The sequence below is a fragment of the Leptonychotes weddellii genome, chromosome 13 (genome assembly GCF_054177405.1).
Source record: "Leptonychotes weddellii isolate Sample4059 chromosome 13, ASM5417740v2, whole genome shotgun sequence".
NCBI lineage: Eukaryota > Metazoa > Chordata > Mammalia > Carnivora > Phocidae > Leptonychotes > Leptonychotes weddellii.
In genome coordinates this window covers 76885098-76903889 of record NC_138381.1, presented here as the reverse complement: position 1 = coordinate 76903889, position 18792 = coordinate 76885098, and the positions used below count along the sequence as shown (strand labels likewise).

The following is an 18792-nucleotide window of genomic DNA, read 5'->3' as shown; positions in this document are numbered from 1 at the left end:
ACAGCACAACATACTCAACACGGAATGTGCCTTCAACTAAAATGAAGGAAGAGAAGATTGACCAAAAGTAACCATTCAGCCGGATGCTGCGGGTTTGATCTTAAATTATACAAGGGGCCAGCACTCCACAGCCCACGGTGCAAATATCCATACTTTGGGGCACAGTTAGCCCAACGCCAGGGAATCTGTTCCAAGAAAAAAAAAATTCTAAGCGAATTCGGCGTGGTGTTGTTTATGACACGGAGCCACTGAATACTGAAAGCAAACCTCAGTGCTGCTAACACACGGGAATGGCTCGCGTGCCTACGGAAGCTGAGGCACACCTGGATCGGGTGACCACGCAGGACACATGCGTCCCGCCACCTGGTTTTGTAGACAGTTTGATGGGAACACAGCCACACAGGCTCACGTACGTACTATCCACGGCTGCCTTTGTGATTCAGTGGCAGACATGAGTAGTTGCAACCGAGCCTGCATGACCCACGAGGCCGAAAATATTTACCATCTGGTCCTTTACAGAAAAAGTCTGCTGATCCGCGAGCTATTTTGTCAGTACAGAGCCATTTTCTTAGCCCCTGCGTGTTGATTCAAATTATGAGTGCTCCCTGTGTAAAGGGACAAATGATTTATTTACTGAACACATATGTAGAAGGTAGAAACTATTGACAAGGCCACCCAGTGTCATTTGCCATGAATCTGCTCAAGTTAGGTCCAGATAAAGAAAGCTTTTCCCTAAAGATGAAGCTTTTCCCTAAAGATGAAGAACTTCCTTTCTTATTTCGAAGATTAAAATTAATAACCAAGGACTTAAGTGTTTGAAACTTCTGAGCAAATTCAGCGCTGACTGATAATCAATCGGCCTACTAAAAGGTCCTTTGGGCATCCTTTGAATCAGGGATCAGGCACACTTCTACTGTAAAGAGCTAAACAGTAAATATTCGGCCCTCGTGGGCCTTATGGTCTCTGCTATAATTCCTCAACCCTGCAGTCTGAAGTTTAAAAGCAGCCATAGACATCATGTTCGTTGACAAATGAGTCAGTGCCCCAATCACATTTTGTTTACCAAAACAAGCCATTGGCCACATTTGGCCCAAAGGCCATGATGCGTCAGTCCCTGCTTCGGATGATAACTGATCAATTTTATCTTAAATTGTCCTTGTAAGTCCCCTGAAGTCCCTTTATTTTTTAAAGATTTATTTATTTAGGGGCGCCTGGGTGGTTCAGATGGTTAAGCGGCTGCCTTCGGCTCAGGTCATGATCCCAGGGTCTTGGGATCGAGCCCCGCATCAGGCTCCGAGCCCGCTTCTCCCTCTGCCTCTGCCCATCTCCCTGCTCATGCTCGCTCTCTATCTCTGTGTCTCAAATGAATAAATAAAATCTTAAAAAAAAAAAAAAAAAAGATTTATTGAGAGAGAGAGAGAGAGCACACACAAGCAGGGAGATGGGGAGAGGGAGAGAGAGAATCTCAAGCAGACTCCCTGCTGAGCATGGAGCCCAATGGAGGGCTCAGAGCCCAGGACCCTGAGATCATGACCTGAGCCAAAATTAAGAGTCAGACGCTGAACTGACTGAGCCACCTAGGCACCCCCAGCCCCCTGAAATCTTTAGATTAAAACGCAGTATAAGCCAAAAACACACTGACAAACTTCAAAACCATTCACGGCCACGGGGCTGAATGGTGAAGGGATCTACTGGACCAAATTCCAAGTCAGAAAAGCAATAACAAGTTATTTTGTTATACCATTAACACGGCCCCCCCATTAGCGGTCACGTACCTAAAAATGACTTAGCGACCGCGTGCAAGGCTTGAGAAGGCCAGGGCATGAACCAGTCGATACCAGTGTTATTTACAAGACCTTGAGAAGAAGGAGAGACAAAAGAGATGATCAGTCTGCAACCTTGAGACGCTCAAGGACAGTGACACGCTCTTCAGCACCCAGCACATTGGTGGAAGAGCTAGACGTGTCCAAGGCTAATTCACCCAAAGCAGAGTTTCTCGACCTCAGCGTGACTGACATTGGGCCGGATGGGCCTCCGCGGCAGGACTGTCTGAGCAGCGTGGAACGTCCAGCAGCACCCTGGCCTCTATCAACTGGATGTCGGTAGCACGCTCCCTGACACGCCCAATGCGACAAGCGAAAATGTCTCCAGGCATTGACAAATGTCCCTGGGAGGGGCCCAGTAAAATCACCCCCCACTTCACAACCTCTGCTCTAGAGGTCTAGGACTGCACCTTCTGCGAGACTGGCAGGACGGTCCAAACAGAGGAGAGCAGAGAGCTCACTACGGGCCGCACACCGGGGCCTGGGAGCATTTCCTGGTGTGGGAAGACAGCGCCCAGCCCGAGAGCCTGCTGGCCATTGTGAGGGGCAGAGCGGGGCCCACATTCCAGCCCAGGGCCCATGCCATGTTTTGCTTTGCCGGGAACGCCCTGCCGGGGGGGTGGGAGGGGGAGCGGGAATGGCTGTGCATGCTCAGCTCAGGGGCACCTGGGAAATTCCTGCACCGGGTCCTCAGGGTGTCCCCGACCGGCGACATGCCCAGGACGATGTGCAGGTTGTTTGCACTCTTGTTCACGAAGTACTGCCACACGGACTCCTTGGCCAGGCCCGTCCCTTGCTTCAGGGCTTCTGGTCCGATCTGACTGAGGATCGTCTCCTTCTCCTCTTCTGGGAAAAGCGCCGGCACGATACCTGGAAAACAAAGACACGTTGGGTTTTTCAGCCTCGGGGTCATCATCTCTCTAGGCACCGAAATGACAGAAGCACAGCGTCCCTGGAGGAGCGGAGGATGCCAAGGCCAAGGAGCAGGGTTGGGCCCCGACTCTGAGCCCTGAGGCTCACACGCCGTGTGTCAATCCCTTTGAGCCTCAATCTCCTCACTGGCGAAATGGGAGGAATAAATGCTTCCCGCTTACCTGGGAGGGTGATCGTGAGCGTCAGAGCGGGGGTACCCAACCAGGGACAAGTGTGCCCCCTAAGAGACATTGGCAACGTCCGGAGACATGTTTCGTTGCCCCAGCTGATGGGTGTGTTGGGGCTAATGGCAGGGAGCAGGTAGAGGCCGAGAGTGCTGCCAACCAGCCTCGGAGAGGAGAGCCCAGGAGAGCCGCTGATGTCATCAGTGAGAAATTGCTGCCGGGGGCAAGGCCTTCAGAAAATAAACAGCCTAGACCGCATGGGGTGCTGTTAAGTGAGGCCCCCCGGAACACTCTCAGCCTTCATAGAAATACACCCCAGCCCTGCAAGGGGCTGGTTTACAGATACGGAAAATGGGGCTGACACGTCCCGCCTGTTCACGAGCCTGAAACCCACATGTGCAAAGTCCGATGCCGACCCAAGGAAGCATGTGCTAAATGCCCTGTGCGTAGCCCGGACTGCAGACGCCCCGGGCGCTCAGGAGCCTTGAAGCTGCCGCCGTGGAGGAGGCTTCTCAGGGAAGGGGGACCCTGTGCCGCACAGGAGCTAAAATCGGGGAACTTGCACTAGACTGGAGGAGAATCACTTCTCCATTCTACGCCTGCCTGTGGTTTGGGTGGTCTGCCCCATCAGAACCCCTGCACCGACCGCCGAAGGGATGGGCTCAGAGGTGGGCATGTGATCCGAGCCAGCCGATCAGAGCCCTGCTGGGGACTCCAGCCGCAACATCTGGGAAAGAGAGTCTCGTTCACCCAGGCTGAGCAAAGAGCATGCAAGCCTGGAGCTTCTAGTATCCATTTGTGGGTTTTTTGTTGTTGTTGTTTTGTTTTTTAGTTACTTCGGGAAAATTCAAAAATGCAAAGACAAGAGAACAATGGTAATGCCAAGACAGGGCGGGGGAGAGACGAATTAGTGACTGATCTCTTTCGAGCCCCTGAATCCAACCATGCCCCGGGACTTTTTCAGTTTTGTGAATCAATACTGACTGCCCCATTTCTCTTTAATTTCCTGTAAGCCAATCGGAGTTGAGTTTCCATCATGTGCAACCACGGAGGCCGCTAAAGAGAGCGGCAGAGAGAGAGTGTGGCAGGCAGGATGAACAGCATGGGCAAGAAGCAGAGGCAGGACAGCACAGAAGGAGGGCAGAGGAACTCGGGCTGCAGAAATAGAAGTCAGTCTGTGGAGACCCAGAGCACCGAAAGCGTCCGAGAAAGGGAGCTGGTGACGTGCTCAGACGGCAGGGTTTGAGGAAGCAGGTAGATCAACGTAGGGATGTGTGTGAAGAGTCGAGGTCAGACATGATGAGGGTCTGGCTCTGATGGATGGTAAAGGGGACGTGAGGGAAGGGACAGGTTTCAGAGACAAATGAGAAAGCGTGATGTGGGAGAGGCCAGGAATCAACACAGCAGTTCAGGCCTAATGAGAATTCTGGAATAATGAAGTAAATGGGAAGGTGCTGAGAGAGCCCCCTGACGACAAGAAAGCAGCCAGATTCTCGCTAGGTGGGATATTGTCTTAACTATATCTACGCCATTTCAAATTAGTACCACACATTCTTATTTAATACCTGATAGGTTCCCATACAGAACGAAGCTGACACAGCAGGCCTGGGGCTGCACTCCTTACAAAGGCCTGCGTACAGGGTTGGCCCCTGGCCGGCGTCCGGGAACTTGGACTTGGGGAGGGTTCCCACCGCCGTTCATCCATCCAAGTGGCTCACCTACAAACAGTGTGGTCTATGCTGACCACCTGCTTCCCCTCTGGAAATCTGGAATCTTGGTCGTGCCAGGCAGCAGGTGCCTACGTGACCAGCCCCCAGTGAACCCCCTGGGTGCTGAATCCCTAATGGGCTTCCCTGGGAGACGACACTTCACATGGGGTGTCACAATCAGAGGGAAAGGACTTAAACGTGTCCTGTGTGACTGCCCTGCAAGAGGGTTCTGGAAGCCTGTGCCTGGCTCCCCAGACATCCCCCCCGTGTACCTCTTCCCCTTTGCTGATGATGCTTCACGTCCTTCTGCTGTAATTAGATCATAGCCGTGTATTCTGCAAGAGATAGAGGAACTCGCTCCAGGTTCTCCTCCTACCATCTCAGCCTCTGGCTCACTCCGCCTCTTCTCCCTGAACCCAGTCCTGGGCTCACCTGATTTCTCGAACTCTCCCCCCAGATGCTTCCATCCATCCACAAGGCTTGGGGAACCACACGCCAGTGATGCTAAAATTGACATCTCCGCCCTGGGCCCCTATTCTGAGAGCCAGACCCCTATAATCCAACCACCCATCTGCTAGGGGTTTGTGTTGCCCCCAAAAAGAGATGTTGAAGTCCCAGGACCTCAAAATGTGACCTCACTTGGAAACAGGGTCTTTTCGGAAGTCATCAAGTTAAAATGAGGTCATTGAGGTAGGTCTTAAGCCAATACAACTGGTGTCCTTATTATAAAAAGGGGAGGGGCGCCTGGGTGGCTCAGTCGGTTAAGCGACTGCCTTCGGCTCAGGTCATGATCCTGGAGTCCCGGGATCGAGTCCCGCATCGGGCTCCCTGCTCGGCAGGGAGTCTGCTTCTCCCTCTGACCCTCCCCCCTCTCATGTGCTCTCTCTCTCAAATAAATAAATAAAATCTTAAAAAAAAAAAAAAGGGGGGGAAATGTGGATGCGGAGACAGACATGCACACACAGGGAGAGTGGGAAGGCAAAACCCGGGCGAGGCGTCACAAGCCAAGGAATCACAGAGACCAGCAGAAGCTGGAGAGAGGCCTGGGACAGTCTCCCCCAGAGTCCCAGAAGGAACCACCCCTGCCGACACCGTGGTGTGGGACCTCCAGACTGTGAGACAACAAATGTTAGTGGTTTTAGATTTTTTTTTAAGTGATCTCTACCCCTAACATGGGACTCGAACTCACAACCCTGTGATCAAGAGTTGCACGTTCCACCGACCGAGCCCACTAGGCGCCCTAAATATCTGTGGTTTTCAACCACCCATTCCATGGTCATTTGTTACAGCAGCCCTAGCGTGCTAGCTAATACACTCTGTGATGTTCTGTTTGGATTTCTTGTAAGTGTAACACACTCCACACATCCTGAGCGGCACAAGCCCCCAGCTGGTCTTCCCCCTCCTAGCAATGGGACCACTCATCACTCGTTCCGGCCAGAAACTGGGAGCCTCCTGGGTGCGCTCTCCCTTACTTGCCCTCATCCGATCCGTACAAGTCCTGTTGGCTCCACCTCCAAACTAGCTCGTGAATCCACCCACTTCTCTCCATTCCCACCACCCCCAGCCCCCGCCCGGCACCGTCCAGACCCAGGTCACCGGCCACCCTCTCCCGTTCTCACCTCCCTCTTGCCTAGACCCCACGGGGCAGGGACCCGTGAAAACATAAGCCTAGGCCACATCATTGCCCAGACAGTGACCTCCAATCTGCTCTACGTGACCCACCAGGTGTGCGCCGAGTGGCCCCTCCACCTGCCCTTGTAACCAGCCAGCACGTCCCTCGCGGGAGCAGCCCCCCAGCACCTGACGTCAGCATGTTGTTGATGAGCTCCAGGAAGCCCTCCTCGGCCACGTGGGCGTCCGTGAACAGGAAGATCATCCTTTTGTTCTCGATCCCGAGTTTGAGGTAAAGGTTCTTCAGGTCTTCCCGGAAGTTGTCCTCAGAGTAGCCTCGGGTCAGAAGGATCTCAAACACCTGCCGACAAAGAGCACAGCAGCGGTGAGACCACCGGCCAACGGCAGGGGGAGAGGGGCAGGCTGTGCAGCCGTCTCGGGGACACGAGTGACAGCGAAAGCAGACTCCCCGGGCCATCTTCACAAACGCTGCTGAGTGGGAAATGCAGGACGAAGGAAACTCGGACATCCCTTTGCGTCAGACGAGCGGTGACAGATACATGCTGTGTGTGCACACACATGTAGGCGTGACAGTGTGCGCGGGGGACACAGGTCTGTGCAGGTGGGATCACGTGAGTACGGCCGAAAAAAGGACACCTTCAGTCGTTAAACGAATCGTTTGAGTCTCAGGGCAGGGGGACAGCCGGGAACGGGGACGGGGTGGGGGGCAGGAAGCAGAGGATGGGCCAAGCCACGAAGGACAAGGAAAAACGGAACATACACACACACAAGCACAACCGTAACGTGTGGGCACAGTCTCGTTCAGAGTTCATCGAAAATGAGAGAGATCGTGGGAAGATGTGTAGGGCAACTAAGGAAGAAGCCATTTCAAATTCTTAAATTTAAAAATCTTACTACACACAAAATAGACATAAATGTAAACGAGGACACAAATTTCAGTCACCTCTTTTCCCTTCATTTCCCTTGGCCCCGGGGGCATACACGTGTTAACTGCAAGCAGCCCACCGTCAGCTCCGAAACAGCTCAGAAGACTTACAGGAACTCGAACGTCCCCAGGACCCAGCCTCCCCTTGACCCCAATTCACACCCACGCACAGGGGCACACGCACCCTCTGTTCCACTCACGTGTCCTTGCACAGCACTCGGTGCACTTCCACACTTACACTCACGTGGTCGCACAGACCTTCACATTGTCTCTCTCTCTCTCTCTCTCACACACACACACACACACACACTCAAGGCAACACGGACGACGTTCAGCCAAATATTTGGTCTCCGGTTCCATCTGACACCTGCAGACCCCATCCGTCCTCCCCAGGTGCAGCTTCTCTGCTTCCCCACCACAGTTCCTAACTCCACTTGGCATGAACCGCTCGCTGGGATCCTGCCCCCCCCCCCCCAGCCTCCCCTCCACTTCCCGGGCAGGGCACAGCGACAGCCCAGCTCGCCTTCATCCTCCTCCTCGGTCCCTCGGGCACCCTCTCTCTGCCATTCCCCGAGGCCAAGACGCACAACCACTACCTCAGAGGAAAGTTATGTCTGATTTACCCAGACCCATCAACAGAAAAAAATCAACTTGTCTAGAAAAAGGTACAATTATAAAACAATGACATTTTGGTCACATTTTTTTTTAAGATTTATTTATTTGAGAGAGAGAAAAAAAGCAAGCAAGGGGAGAGGGAGAGAATCCCAAGCAGACACCCCGCTGAGCACAGAGCCTACATGGGCTCGATCCCACGACCCTGAGATCACCACCTGAGCCGAGACCAAGAGTCAGATGCTCAACCGACTGAGTCACCCAGGCGCCCCTTGCTCACACATTGTATCAGATTTTAAAGATAAATCAACCAAATTTGTTTTTTCACTTTTCTAGAAATGTTTTAAACAAAAGGTCAATATTTGTGAAATACTGCAAGCTAGATTCATTCAACTAACCCTGATTGCTCTTCTATATAAAGAGTTTTCACAAATCAAAAGTGCATAAAAAGGCAGCTCACAAAAGAGAAAAGTCAAATATCCAATGAGCATATAAAAAGATATTCGGATTTCACTATGAATTTGAAGAAAGAAATGCTTATTTAAACTCTACTATATTTCACCTATAATATTGGCAAATATCAGAATGACAGTATCCAGCGGTGGCAAGAACAGGGGAAAATGGATATTACCAGTAGCATAAATCAGGATAATCCTTTGTTGTGGCTGCTATTGGTTGTTAAGGCATTTAAATGAACAAACCAAGCAAGATGAAGGACATAATGCCACTGTCCTCACCACCCATATTTAACCTTTGCTTAAAAAAAACCCCACATTGTCATGCATGGGTCTTGGCAATGACTCTTTAGATATGACACTAAAGCATAAGCAACGAAATCAAAAATAAACAAGTGAATTGTAGAGATGACTCTTCTCCAAAATTCAGCCTCCCCGCATGTTACACATCTCCACTTGGAGAGGCCCCCGGGAGTGAACTGCCAGTGGGCACGGCGGGAGCTCACTGGAAGATTCTGAGAATGGTGTGGAGAAACAGGAACCCCAACGCAGTGCTGGTGGGACTGGAGAATGGTACGGTCGCTTTGGAAAACAATCTGGCAGTTTCTCAAGTGATTAAACATGAAACTGCCATATGGCCCGGCAATTCCACCGCTAGGTGTCTACCCAAGAGACACAAAAACACGTGTTGACACACAGACTTGTACGTGAACGTTCAGAGCAGCGCCGTTCACAGCGGCCAAAGGGTGGAAACAACCCACATGGCCATTAACGGGTGAAGGGGTAAACAGAACGTGGTCAATCCAGACAACAGAACACGATTCAGCCATAAAGAAGAATGAAGTACTGATCCATGGAGGGAGCTTGAAAACATTACTATGCTAAGTGAGAGAAGCTATCACAAAAGACCACATCCTCTATGATTCTATTCACAGGAGAGTCCAGGACAGGGAAGTCTACAGAGACAGAAAGTAGATTAGTGTTTTTTTTAGGGCTGGGTGAAGGGCAGAAAGCTAAGGCGCATGGGATGTCTTTTGGGGGTGACAAAAATGTCCTCAAATACACTACAGTGATGGTTGTGTGGATCTGTGAATATACTGGAAAGCCCTGAATTGCACATGGGTGAATTGTATGACTAGTGAATTATATCTCAATAAAGCTATTGCTTTGGGGTTTTTTTTTTGTTTTTTTTTTAAAGAGCTTCTAAGAATGGCCCAGAACTGTGTGGGCTGGTCGTGCAGATACAACGGCCAGGAAGCAAGTTGCTGACCCGAATGCTGGGTCCACGGAGGTTTGGGCCAATCCCTCCTCCACATGAATACACACCACAGACCACAAGACTTGCTCATGTTTGACTCTCAAATTTGATTTGACATAGTCTCCACTCCAAAGATAATACAAAAGTTAGATTCTTTGGACATTCAGTTAAAATAAGAACGAGAAAAAAAAACAACTCTACACTCCATGAAAACATCATGTTATGATCTGTTATAGATTATTCCAATATTTGCATGAACTACCAATGGCTGAAATTGGTTTAACAAACTTATTTCTGGGAGGGGAGGTTGACTCACCTCGCAGCCGGCTGTGAAGGCGGCCAGCCTGGCAAGAGACTGCTTCCCAGAGCCTCCAACCCCGACCAGCAGGGCGTGGCCACGGTCCATCCGGATGATGCGATGCACATGGGTTAGGTGCTCCAGAGCATCATCAAAGAGAACTAAGTTCATTTTGGTGTTGCTTTCATTATACTCCTCAAGAATTTCCTGAATTAAAAAAAAAAAAATTGAAAAGGATCACTGGATTTTAAGAGACAGACTATTTCCTTTTGTCCAGGAGGAATTAAGAACAGAGGATTGATTTTCTTTTCAATAATCTATAGTGGTTGAAATAATGAAATCATCTGGGTTTATGGGACTAAATCTAGTGTTGACAGCTAAGGTTTTGATTTGCTGGTTTGTGATCAGCCAGCAGTGAGCCAAAGCTCATTATAGGGCTCAAGTCATGAGTTAAAATGAAAATGAGTATCAGAGAGTCAGCTGAGTAGTTCCCAAACCTGGCTGTGCATTTGAACCCCGGGACCTTTCATGGGCTTGAAGAAGGGAAATTCAGAAGGGCGAGCCCAGGGGCCCGTGCATTTAACACATTCCTCAGGTCATTCCGTGCACCGCCGGACATGGTGATCACCGGACTGGACACGAGCCTACATTCTGAACCTTGAGACAGTGTCACGGGTATTCTTCTCAGCTCCGCCTCCTGAGTACCCGTGCAGTGCTTGGTTCCCCTGAGAAGCGCTCCCAGGAAACGTGAGCGCATGGAGAAGATCACCCCCATCCACACCTGAAACAAAGCCTTGGCTGCCTCATAATCCTGGATGTCTTCATAAATGCGTGTTTCCTCTTCCTGCAAGGCCATCCGGAAGTCTCCAAAAAGGATGGGATCCCGCATCACCACCTCCACATCATCGTTAAAATGTTCCGTAACTAAGTCTCTTATGTGGTCTTGCACCTTTTGACAGAAAACCACTTAAGGACCCAGACTCAACAACATAGATGTGCTAAAACTTGTCAGAAAAAGAACATACGCTAAGATTATCTGAGGTAATTCCTTTTTTCCAGTTGCTACAAGGTACTTAATAACCCACCCTCCTTTATCTGTCAACTTCTGTTGTTAGTATATTTTTCTCCATTGGTGAACTATATAAAAAAAAATACATGGTGGGAGAAGGGGGTTACTACACTTGTTTATTTCACCCAGAGTTGAATTTGCTGGTCTGTTTTGAGGTACTGACCAGTTGCTTGTCTGTTTCATTGATTAATCGGTCGTGGAAGACCCTCAGACACTCGTTTCTCCAGACTCTCACCATCTGGGTCACTGTCTGGAACCTACATGATGGAAGGGGCAAAATCAGTCTCGAAGTCATCTAGAGAGAGAGGCGCCACATGCCACTATTTTCAGATGGATACACAGGGCACAGAAAAGGACAACTTCTCTATAGTCCTTTTCTCCCCCTGGTCTCACATTAATGAAATTTAATGGAAACTAACAAATTAAGTGTAAAGACCATAAAATCACCATCTACAATTTATCCTCTGGTCAGGAAGAAAAAGAACATTATCTGTAAATGACATAAGTGACATAAAATGTATACCTGACCCGGCTCCTACTTGCTGGGATATATGGATTTAAAATCAGCATCAAGGCCACTGGCCGCTTAAGAACCAGCTCCATCTGGCCCCAGTTCCAGAACTTTCTCTGGTTTCTGACAAAGAGCCCTCACCCCCTGCTATATACCTGGAGCTGTCTTCTCCTGAACTATCATTCCAAACCCTTCAAGGGTACCTGAGAATAAGTTTGGGTACGTGGAAAGCCCTCAACTAACTCACTTTTCAAAATTTTGTGGACTCAATGTGAATCCACAAAATCGGACTATGCTTGCAAATCCGCATAAAGTATACATTAACATAAATACACAAGTCTAGCTTTAACAAGAAAATGTCTATACCCAGACTTAAATCCTTTCTGTCCCCTGTGCTTACTTCTCCCAAAGACACACATAATGTAACCAATTAGCAACTGCAAACAATTCAGTTGCCTGAGCAAAAGGCAATTTTAGAACTAGGACAAATGATCAGTAGAGCAGTCCCACTGAAGGGCTAAATCCACTTGTCCACGTGTCCACACATCTGCCTTTCTTGATTCCACCTGTCTTCAAGTCAAGGGCTTACAAGTCATCAGGCCTTAACCATGCATTTAACTCTTCTCTTCATTTAACGAACAAAAAGTGGGTGAATAAGGGATACATTGATTCATCGAGTTCATTGACAAGTCCTCTGTCATAAAAGAGTAAGAAAAAGCATCATCATACCAATGGGCCACATGTTAGTGAGACAAAACAAACTCACCGCTCTGGATTCGTGAGGACAAAACCATTAAAAACTCTCGAGAGATCCCGAAGATTAAAGATGTAATGGAACTTAGATGGGGTGGGAGGCAGGTCCTGCACAATGGTTTTGTAAAGCGCCAATGTGCAGAAAGTCAGCTTGTCACTCACAGCCATGATGCTTTCATGAAACACCTAAAAAACGAAGTGTCTATCAATGGATGAATGGATAAGCCAATGTGGTCTATCCATACAGCAGCATATTATTTGGCCATATCAAGGAGCAAAGTATTAACACATGAACTACCACACGGATGAACCTTGAAAACATAAGGCTAATAAAAGAGGCCAGTCACAGAAGACCACATAGTATATGATTTTGTTTATATGAAATGTCCAGAAGAGGGAAATCCACAGAGACAGAATGCAGATTAGCAATTGCCAGGGGCTGAAGGATGAGATAGTGTGACCGCTTTTGGGGTGACAAAGATATTTTGGAATTAGATAGTGGTGATGGTTGTACAACACTGTGAATGTACTCAATACTAATAAACTGCATACTTTATTTTTAAATATTTTATTTATTTATTGACAGAGAAAGACACACAGAGAGAGGGAACACAAGCAGGGGGAGGGGGAGAGGGAGAAGCAGGCTTCCTGCCGAGCAGGGAGCCCAATGTGGGGCTCGATCCCAAGACCCTGAGGTCATGATCTGAGCCGAAGGCAGACGCTTAATGACTGAGCCACCCAAGCGCCCCAAACTGTGTACTTTAAAATGGTTAAAATAACTAATTCTACACCGTGTGAATTTTACCATAATTTTTAAAGAGGAGATATGTAGGGGCGCCTCGGTGGCTCAGTTGGTTGAGCATCTGACTCAATTTCGGCTCAGTTCATGATCTCAGGGTCGTGAAATCAAGCCCTGCGTCAGACTCTGCACTGAGCATGGAGCCTCCTTAAGATTCTCTCTCCCTCTGCCCCTCCCACCACCCCCCATTCTTCTCTCGCTCTCTTAAAAAAAAATAAAATAAAAAAAAATAAAAAAATTAAAAGGTCAAAGAAACTTATCATCTGATTTGCTTTGTTTCCCTAAATTTTCACATTAACTGGCAAGTCAACATGATGTGAAACCAAAACCCAAACCAGCCTTTGGTTTGCATTTGACTAGTGCAGACCTCCCAGTTTTGAAAGTGAATAGTTTAAGGTAAGGCGTGAACATGGCAGGTGCCCCCAGTTCCTACCGATCACACCTCGCCATTCCACGCCTTTATCTTTCCTGCCCCTGAAGACTTTGTGTGCACAGACCTCACTGTAGGAGGGAAATGCCAGGACCAAAAGGTCATCGTTTAAATGAATGGGTTCCATTTTGCAGGAGGCGGCGGCCAAGTTAAATCATCATACTGAGAGCAGTAACTAGTATCTAATGAGTATCTGCTATGTCCTAGACACTGTGCCGCACATTTCACGTGCATTTTTCTCCTTTCATGCTCCCAGAAACTCAGTGACGTGGATACCATCATTATCCCCTTTCCAGATGAGAACCAGGTCTAGGAGAGCTCAAGGAACGTGCCCAGGGAGCAGAATGGGCTCTGATTCCAGGTCCTGGTCCCCTAATTGAGTCACTGCTGCAACTCGATGTGGCACATGTAGCTCGGGGCCACATCATGACTTCTGTGGACCCAAGACACTCTTGCCTTCTGGGCCTCTTCCACCATAAAAATATATTACTTTATTTTTTACGACTGTACTGGTATAAAGATGAATATAATCCAGGCTAGACTATATTCATTTTTTTCTTCTGGTTTTGAAAGGAATCAGAACATTTTCATGGACCCCCCCCAAAAGGACCGTGGGCCTCGTGCCTTCTGTGCCTAATGCCTAAGTTGACTTCTCCCCAACACAAGGCCCTCTAGTTTAGACAGCTAACTAAAAGCAAGTTACCGAGGTGTGGCCTTTCAGGATGGAGGAATAAATTAAATGCAAAGACTCCTCTGAAGGAAATGGTACATTGAAGACACTGAACAGTGAAATAAATCTCGGATCAACTTCATTGCGGCCTCCTCCAGCTTTTCCCATCGCAGCAATAAAGCCAAGGTCCCGAATGCTTTTACAGTTCAGCTCCTTCCCACGGTCATATAAGTAGCCTCTTTCCAACAGCAGCTTCAGCAAGGCGACTGGCTGTTGTGTGCCATATTCATCCACCTTGATTTAGTTTTTAAAGAAAAGAGATAACAGTAGTACTGGAAAACAGAACTCAGGGATGCCTTTGCTGACCATCGAAACTAATTCTTGTCTCTTCTCTTACTCTCTGAGCACCGTGGTTTTCGTTCCACAGGGCTTCTCAAGGTTTGCGGCTGTATATTCATTTGTAATTGTTTAAAATCTGTCTCGTAAGCCCCATGAGAGCAGGGACTACTTATGTTTTGTTCATCACTGCTCAGCACCAGACCCATAAGAGGTGCTCAATAAATATATGTTAACTGGATGTATGCATGGATGGATAAAAAGGTGTATGGGTGTGTGCATGGATAGATGAACAGATGCACAAACAGATGGATGAGTGTGTGGATAGATGAATGGATAGATAAATGGAAGGATGGATGGTTGGATGGATGGATGGATGGATCCTGGCTCTGCACACAGTCTATGTGGAAGATAGATTTTCAGAGGAAAAAAACATGCTGCAGGAATTACATAAGCTTAAATTTCAGTACTAAGAAAGATTCACACCACTCAGGCTCTGGCCCCAGAAACACTCTCCTCATGCATGCTGAAGTTTCTCTTCCTTGGTAAATCCAGAGGAATCCTTGGGAAGTGTCTGCCGTATGCTTCCCAAGTATGTGGGACTGAGAACAGTATTATCATCTGAGCGCATTGGAAATCACTTACTCAAACACATGCTGTAAAGAGTTTGGAGGCTGCCTGCTGCTTACTTTACTCCTTTAAGAAAGCAAGGAAAGCCATCAGTAAGCAAAAGTCCCTCTGGGTAAGAAGAGCATTCCGCTAACATTGTCTCCTGAGCTGGCTCCCCATAACCAGCACCCTGCAGGTGTTACGAAGAATGAAGACACGTGTTCTCACACTCCCAGACTCCATACACATACGCAGCAACACAAACACAAGAACACAGCCTTGGCCACCGCTCCCTGCTCCACAACCTAAGGCTACCTTTGGCATATTCATGTCGTCCATGAACACCAGGAGGCGTTTTCCCATGGGTGGGCCATACGTGTCTTTGGTTCGTTTTTCCACATTTGCTTCCAAATTTCTTTGGATATCCATTGATGTGGTGCGGGAGGAGAAGTTGACCATTAACACAATCTGCAACAGAGAAGGATCATTCCAGAAGGTGGTCGTGTCTTCACAGTGCCAGAGGGAAATGCTGGACCATGAGCTACCATCAATTTTGCAAATTCACTGGTATCTGAACTTTTTTATAACCCAACGTGTGTCTGTCCTCCATTCTTTCCTTTTGGCAGATGATACAGGGCAATAATGAGTGGCGGCACATGGGCCTTGGGCACAATGGGGACTGGGTGGGGGGGGTCTTAGTTCTGCCCAGTTCTGGCTAGGGGACATCCAAAGAGAGGTTCAACCTTTTAGAGCTTCGTTTTTCTCATCTGTAAGACGATTATAAAGCATCTGCTTGAACTACTTCATAGGGTGATTTAATCACAGGAGATGAAATCCACAGAGGTGTTTGCAATATGACAAAGTAGTATTCAACCATAAGTGACTAGCGTGCCTGCTGCATCTTAATAAATAGGTCTGAGAGAGCATCTTTGGAACTAGCTGCTGAGAGAAAGGTGAGGGAGGCCCCCGGATCCCTGTGTGGAGTGCACATCCTCACACACGGGATGTACCCAGGCCTCTCACTGTGCTTCTTAGAGCAGTGAGAGTTCATTGGTCAGTGGTTCTCGGACTTAATTATGCCCCCGGGTCACCTGGAGGGCTTGGTGCCACGCAGCCCCAAGGGCCCCATCCTCAGAGTTTCCAATTCAATAGGTCTAGGACAGTGTAAGCAAGTTTTCAGGCAATACTCCTGGCCGAGGGACCACCCTTTGAGAACCACTGCTGTAGATCACCCTGCCCTCTAAGGGGCCCACAGGGGCAGGTGCACAGGAGCTGAACGTGGCAAAGGCGAATGTGCATCTCGTTATAATGAATGTGATCAGATGTGCCTGTTGGGCCGAGAAGCATTGGCTGCTGAACCCCAGGGGAAAGGGCATCGTGGTGGGGGTTTCTGAATGTCACTATTGTTTGCCTGACTCCACAAACGTGCAGGTCCCTTGGGCTGGAAACCTCCCGTCTGTGCCCTCCACAATGACATCCTGAGAGCTAAGTAAACCATGTTTCCATGCGCCGGTGTGTGAGTGGGCTTGAGCACTCACAGGCAGGCCGGCCCAGTCCTGCCCACATCACACGACGCCCATCGCACAAAGCCCGGCTGCCCACTCCCTGCCCCAGGGGACCCTCTGGTTTCCTGGGAACAAGCCTAAGCAAGAGAGTCAGGGAGGAAAGCTGAAGGAAACTTTGCTCCCCTTGGAGGTTCCAGAAGGAGGTTCCAGAAATGATGAGTGAATATTAACAAAAACCTGAGTCAGAGTGGATCTGGGGCAAGTACATATGAGCTGGATATCCTGAAACTCACAGGCAGCTCCTTGGAAGAGAGAGAGTCTTTCCTCAGTTATTAAAACACTAAATAAAAATTGTTTAAAGCCAGGGCAGTTGAAATGATGAGCAGGCGGCCCACGTAGGGCAACTCTAAGTCTAGACAGGAGAACTACCCTCTTTGTTCCTAAAGTTTGCTGGTGCCCTGGCACATTCTGCACTCTCGTGTTTCAGGGGTTCTTTTTCGAGTCTGTCTCCCCCACTGACTAGGAGTCCCTCCAGATCTGACTGCAAGTTGGCTGTTGCCTGCCCCCGTGGCACGGACACGGTCAGACCCTCGCACGTATAACACAGGGCTGGAGGAAGGCAAAAACCACAAAATGGTGATGAGTAATGCGACGGCCAGCCTCTAAGATGACCCCCGCTCATCCTCACCTCCAGGTATTCTATTCATCTGCGTAGGCCCCTCCCACACTCTATCAAGGTGATTCACCATGATCTCTATGTGACCCACAGAAGGTGGCAGAAGTGAAGGTAGGTGATTTCCTAGGTCATCAAAGGCAGTGCAGTATCTGATTTGCCATCCGTCTTGGACACTGGCTCTGGCAGAAGCCAGCGGCCCCATCAAGAGGCCATCCAGCAGCCCTTGAAAAGGTCTACACAGTGGGGAAACTGAGGCCTGCCATCTTGGAAGAGGGCCCTCCGGCCCCCGTCAGGCCTTCACATGACTACAGCCTCGGCCAACGGCTGGCCAGTGATCTCAGCAGAGAGTCTGAGCTCAAACCACCCAGCGGAGCCACTCCCAGATTCCTGACCCACAGACACGGTGAGATACGGAGCGTCGGTTGCACTGAGTTGCTACACGTTGGGGTTGTTTGTCACGCAGCCGTAGGTAACGAACGAGTACAATGACTTACACTGATCTCTTCATTCAGATTTTTGAGGAAGTTCTGGGTAGTGGCTGTCTTGGAGGTGCCAGATTCACCGACCAAAATAACAGGCTGCTTGATCTTGACCATCTGTTCCAGCATCCACGTCATGCGTGTTGTATCCACTGTATGAACTGAGGAACATGTTAGGCATGGGAGCATCCCGGAAACGCCAGCGGATGGGCAGGTGGCAACACAGAGCTCCACGGAATCCCAAACAACCCACAAAAAGCATCAGCGAAAACCCAAGATGTGACCTTGAAAACGCACGGGTGGGTGCGATCTGCTTAGGAGAATCTCCTTACCCCAACCGTTTATCTTTAATAGCTTTACGGAGATATAACCTACACACCATGAAATCCACCCACGTCAAGGGTCTAGTTTGGTGAGTTGGACACATTCCTATCACTGCCACAGCCAGATTTAGAATACCCAAACGGGTTTTTGATATCCAGTTCTGCTGGATATCAGGATATTAAAAACTCAGCGTCTCCGTGGCTTACGTCAGTCACCTCTCTGCAGGGCCTGGTTTCCTGACCAACGACTTGCTCCGAAGACGAAGCCTAGTCTGGCTCAGTCCTACACACTGGTCGTTTTTAATCCTGACCGGCTCCTGAGGAACTGGGTACGTCTCCCTCTATCAGCCACTATTACCTAAATAGCCAGAGGGGCGCATTCAAAATACAGCTCGACACAGAAACGTCCACGGCACGCCACCCCGAGGTTGCACGCTGCAACCTCGCTCGTTCCTCTTTCTCTCGTCCTTCCTTCCTTCCGGGGCCAGCCAGCCATCCAGGGACGTGAGGGGATGCGGAGCCACCCATTCAGCCACCACCCCACCTGCCAGGTAGCAGCTGAGAGTCACCGACGTCTGCGGATGCTCAGCACCAGTGGCACAGAAACGGAACCGAGCGCGCCACCTTCTTGGCCCAGCCCGCACACTGGGTGGGCCTCGGGAGTGCCACAGAGGCCACCGGACCCGTGCTCCTGCCTCACGGAACGAGAGCCCCACGCTGTTAAACCAAGAACGGGGTTTGCTTCTCACTTACCCAGGATGTCGATGAATTTCCTCTTGGGGCTGTGCACATAGTCAGGAACTAATTGATTCCACGGTATCCA

At 49.3% G+C, this 18792-nt stretch overlaps 1 protein-coding gene across 1 annotated transcript in view; it reads right to left on the bottom strand.

The window, feature by feature from the left end:
- DNAH10 (dynein axonemal heavy chain 10) overlaps positions 1–18792 on the bottom strand; it is a 128870-nt gene that overhangs the window by 28675 nt on the left and 81403 nt on the right. Inside the window, exons 44-54 of the mRNA XM_081800959.1 lie at positions 18723–18788; positions 17662–17807; positions 15302–15454; positions 14075–14335; positions 12156–12328; positions 11042–11135; positions 10591–10758; positions 9828–10016; positions 6430–6601; positions 2490–2693; positions 1776–1856 (exon numbers count right to left, since the gene is read on the bottom strand). Coding sequence (XP_081657085.1) covers positions 1776–1856; positions 2490–2693; positions 6430–6601; positions 9828–10016; positions 10591–10758; positions 11042–11135; positions 12156–12328; positions 14075–14335; positions 15302–15454; positions 17662–17807; positions 18723–18788 — 1707 coding nt within the window. The remainder of the gene's footprint in view (positions 1–1775; positions 1857–2489; positions 2694–6429; positions 6602–9827; positions 10017–10590; positions 10759–11041; positions 11136–12155; positions 12329–14074; positions 14336–15301; positions 15455–17661; positions 17808–18722; positions 18789–18792) is intronic.